General features: G+C 54.1%; 1 protein-coding gene across 1 annotated transcript in view; it reads left to right on the top strand.

Annotated features, from left to right (window-relative positions):
* Window positions 1-807: 807 nt before the first annotated feature.
* LOC103614018 (nuclear receptor coactivator 1-like) overlaps window positions 808-4,094 on the top strand; it is a gene marked incomplete at both ends in the record, with an annotated part of 13,645 nt that continues 10,358 nt past the window's right edge. The window contains 2 exons of the mRNA XM_017730884.1: window positions 808-930; window positions 3,629-3,806. Coding sequence (XP_017586373.1) covers window positions 808-930; window positions 3,629-3,806 — 301 coding nt within the window. The remainder of the gene's footprint in view (window positions 931-3,628; window positions 3,807-4,094) is intronic.

The following is a 4,094-nucleotide window of genomic DNA, read 5'->3' as shown; positions in this document are numbered from 1 at the left end:
AGGAATTCCCGGGATTGGGATCCTCTCCTCCCATTCCCGGCCTCCCCAAATCCCGGGATTTTCCCGGCATCCCGGTTTTTTTCCCTCCGCTTTCCCGTTCTCCCTGAGTTCTTCCCGGCAGTTATTCCTTACGAATTCCCGATGGAATTCCGGGGATATTCCGTTTCCTCCGGGAAACTTTGGATTTCGGATCCGTTTTTTTCCCAGATTCCCGCCCGGATTGGATTTTCCCCTCCTCGTTCATTCCTTTCCTTCGGAGTCGCTCCTAGAACATTCCACGTTTTCCTGGGAATTCCGGAGGCGAGGAAAATCCCGGAGACCATTCCCGTCGTTCCTCTCTCCTGGTTTTTGGGGTTTTCCCGGGTTTTTTTTGAAGTCATTCCCGGTTGTTTTCCTGCACTGAAAGTTGGGATTGTAGCAAAAAAATTCGGGAATTCCATGAAATAAAAGCTGGAATTTCTCCACCAGAGGAATTCCCTGGGAGATTCCCATTTTGGGGAATTTTCGCGACTGCCTCCGATCCCTGGGATCCGACCGGATCCATTCCCGGGATGAATCCACCCAAACTCCTCCGGAGGAGAGGGAAAAGCGGGAATGAAACTCCAGGCAAACCAAATCCTGCCTGGATCCCGGATTTCCCACGGATCCGGGTCGTGTTGGTCCTTTTCCCGCTTCCCAAATCCAGGAAAAACCCCGGCAGCGGCTCTGTCGTGGCCGGGCTGGGATGAGGAACATCCCAAGGATCAATCATTGGGTTCCTCTCGGCGATCGATCGATCGATCGATCCGCAATGGTTCCGTGGGCTGAAAATTCCCGCTTTTCCCGGTTTTTCCAGAGAAAGCGGCGGACGACGACGTCCAGAAATCCGACATCTCCTCCAGCAGCCAGGGCGTCATCGAGAAGGAATCGCTGGGACCGCTCCTGCTGGAGGTGGGAATTCCACGGGAAACCGGGAATGCCGGGATTCCCGGGGTTTGGGGGGGTTCCATCCATGAATCCCGGATTTTCGGCCGCCGGAGATGGAGGCGCGGGGCCGGGAGGGAGCGGGGTGGGATTTCCGGGAGGTTGGGATGGGGCTGGAGTTGGGAAAATGGGGAGGGGGAGGGGATGGGGATTGGGATTGGGATTGGGTTGGGATTGGGATCGGGAGAGGGATCGGAATTGGAACTGGGATTGGGAATTGGGAATGGGAATTGGGATTGGGAGTTGGGAATTGGGATTGGGATTGGGAATTGGGATTGGGATGGGAATGGGAATTGGGATTGGGAATTGGGATTGGGATTGGGATGGGAATGGGATTGGGACGGGATTGGGATTGGGATGGGATTGGGATCAGGATTGGGATCGGGATGGGATCGGGATGGGATCGGGATTGGGATTGGATTGGGATCAGGATTGGGATTGGGATTGGATTGGACTGGGATTGGGATTGGGATGGGAATGGGATTGGGACGGGATTGGGATTGGGATGGGATTGGGATCAGGATTGGGATTGGGATTGGATTGGACTGGGATTGGGATTGGGATTGGGATGGGAATGGGACGGGATTGGGATTGGGATGGGATCGGGATCAGGATTGGGATTGGGATTGGGATCAGGATTGGGATTGGAATGGGATCAGGATCGGGATTGGATTGGATTGGGATTGTGTTGGAATTGGGAATGGGATTGTGATTGGGATTGGGAATGGGATTGTGATTGGGATTGGATTGGGATTGTGTTGGAATTGGGACTGCATTGGGGGAGGATTGTGATTGGGGATTGTGATTGGGATTGGATTGGGATCAGGATGGGATTGGGATTGGGATTGGGTTGGGATTGGGATCAGGATTGGGACTGGGATGGGATTGGGATTGGGATTGGGATCAGGATTGGGATTGGAATGGGATCAGGATCGGGATCGGGATTGGGATTGGATTGGGATTGGGTCGGGATTGGGATTGGATTGGGATGGGATTGGGATTGGGGTTGGGATTGGGATGGGATTGGGTTTGGGATCGGGATTGAGAGTTCCTCCCCAGACTGTGATTCCATGGAGAATTGGGTTTGGGATTGGGATTGGAATAAGGAATAGGATGGGAATTGGGATTGGGATTGGGATTGAGCAGTTCCTCAGTCAGTGATTTCCTGGGAATTTGGGATTGGGACTCAGGTTGGGATTGGGGGATTCCTCCTCAGGCCGTGATTTCCTAGGGAATCGGGATTGGGGTTTAAAATGGGATTAGGATTGGGATTTAAACGGGGATTAGGATCAGGACTGGGATTTAAATGGGGGTTAGGATCGGGTTTGGGATTGGGATTTAAATTGGGATTAGGATTGGGATTTGGGTTAGGATCAGGATGAGGATCAGGATCCAAACCCACGATCCCACCTGGAATCCCGGGATTCCAGGACCCAAACCCACGGAATAACCAAGGTGGATCTTGGATCTGAGCTGGAATCCTGGGATTCCATGGAATAACCAAGGTGGATCCTTGATCCCACCTGGAATCCCGGGATTCCAGGACCCAAATCCAGGAACGGCCAAGTTGGATCTTTGATCCTGGCTGGAATCCTGGGATTCCATGGAATAACCAAGGTGGATCCTTGATCCCACCTGGAATCCCGGGATTCCAGGACCCAAACCCACCATCCCCCCTGGAATCCCGGGATTCCAGCACCCAAACCCATGGATAACCAAGGTGGATCTTTGATCCCACCTGGAATCCTGGGATTCAAGGAATAACCAAGGTGGATCTTTGACCCTGGCTGGAATCCTGGGATTCCATGGAATAACCAAGGTGGATCTTGGATCCCACCTGGAATGCTGGGATTCAAGGAATAACCAAGGTGGATCTTTGATCCTGGCTGGAATCCTGGGATTCCATGGAATAACCAAGGTGGATCTTTGACCCTGGCTGGAATCCTGGGATTCCATGGAATAACCAAGGTGGATCTTGGATCCCACCTGGAATGCTGGGATTCAAGGAATAACCAAGGTGCATCTTTGATCCTGGCTGGAATCCCGGGATTCCATGGAATAACCAAGTTGGATCTTTGATCCTGGCTGGAATCCCAGGATTCCAGGACCCAAATCCAGGAATAGCCAAGGTGGATCTTGGATCCCCCCTGGAATCCTGGGATTCCAGGACCCAAAGCCATGGATAGCCAAGGTGGATCTTGGATCCCACCTGGAATGCTGGGATTCAAGGAATAACCAAGGTGCATCTTTGATCCTGGCTGGAATCCCGGGATTCCATGGAATAACCAAGTTGGATCTTTGATCCTGGCTGGAATCCCAGGATTCCAGGACCCAAATCCAGGAATAGCCAAGGTGGATCTTGGATCCCCCCTGGAATCCTGGGATTCCAGGACCCAAAGCCATGGATAGCCAAGGTGGATCTTGGATCCCACCTGGAATCCCGGGATTCCAGCACCCAAACCCACCATCCCCCCTGGAATCCCGGGATTCCAGGACCCAAACCCACCATCCCCCCTGGAATCCCGGCCCGGAGCCGGAATCCAGCCGATCTTTCCCGGAACCTCCCGGGGGCTCCGCGCTCCCTCCGGCCTTTCGGCGGCATCTCCCGGGATGCCGCGGGATCTCCGGGAAGAGGCTCTGGAAGGGGGCGGCGTTGCCGTTGCAGGCCTTGGACGGCTTCTTCTTCGTGGTGAACCGGGAAGGGCGGATCGTGTTCGTGTCGGAGAACGTGACGGGATATCTGGGATACGGGCAGGAGGAGCTGATGAACAGCAGCGTCTACAGCATCCTGCACGTGGGAGACCACGCCGAGTTCGTCAAGAACCTGCTGCCCAAATCCCTGGGTACGGGAAAGAGCGGGAACGGGAACGGGAACGGGGGAACGGGGACGGGGATGGGAAACGGGAATGGGGATGAGAGGGGGAATGGGAGTGGGGATGGGATGGGATGGGATGGGATGGGATGGGAATGGGATAAATGGGATGGGATGGGATAAATGGGATAAATTGGATAAATGGGATGGGATGGGATGGGATGGGATGGGATGGGATAAACGGGATAAATGGGATGGGATGGGAGAAATGGGATGGGATGGGAGGGGGTGGGATGGGATAAACGGGGTGGGATGGGCT

This window comes from Corvus brachyrhynchos, unplaced genomic scaffold (assembly GCF_000691975.1).
Source record: "Corvus brachyrhynchos isolate BGI_N302 unplaced genomic scaffold, ASM69197v1 scaffold891, whole genome shotgun sequence".
Lineage (NCBI taxonomy): Eukaryota > Metazoa > Chordata > Aves > Passeriformes > Corvidae > Corvus > Corvus brachyrhynchos.
Note: the sequence above shows the minus strand (reverse complement) of the source record. Positions and strands in the feature narration are given on the sequence as shown.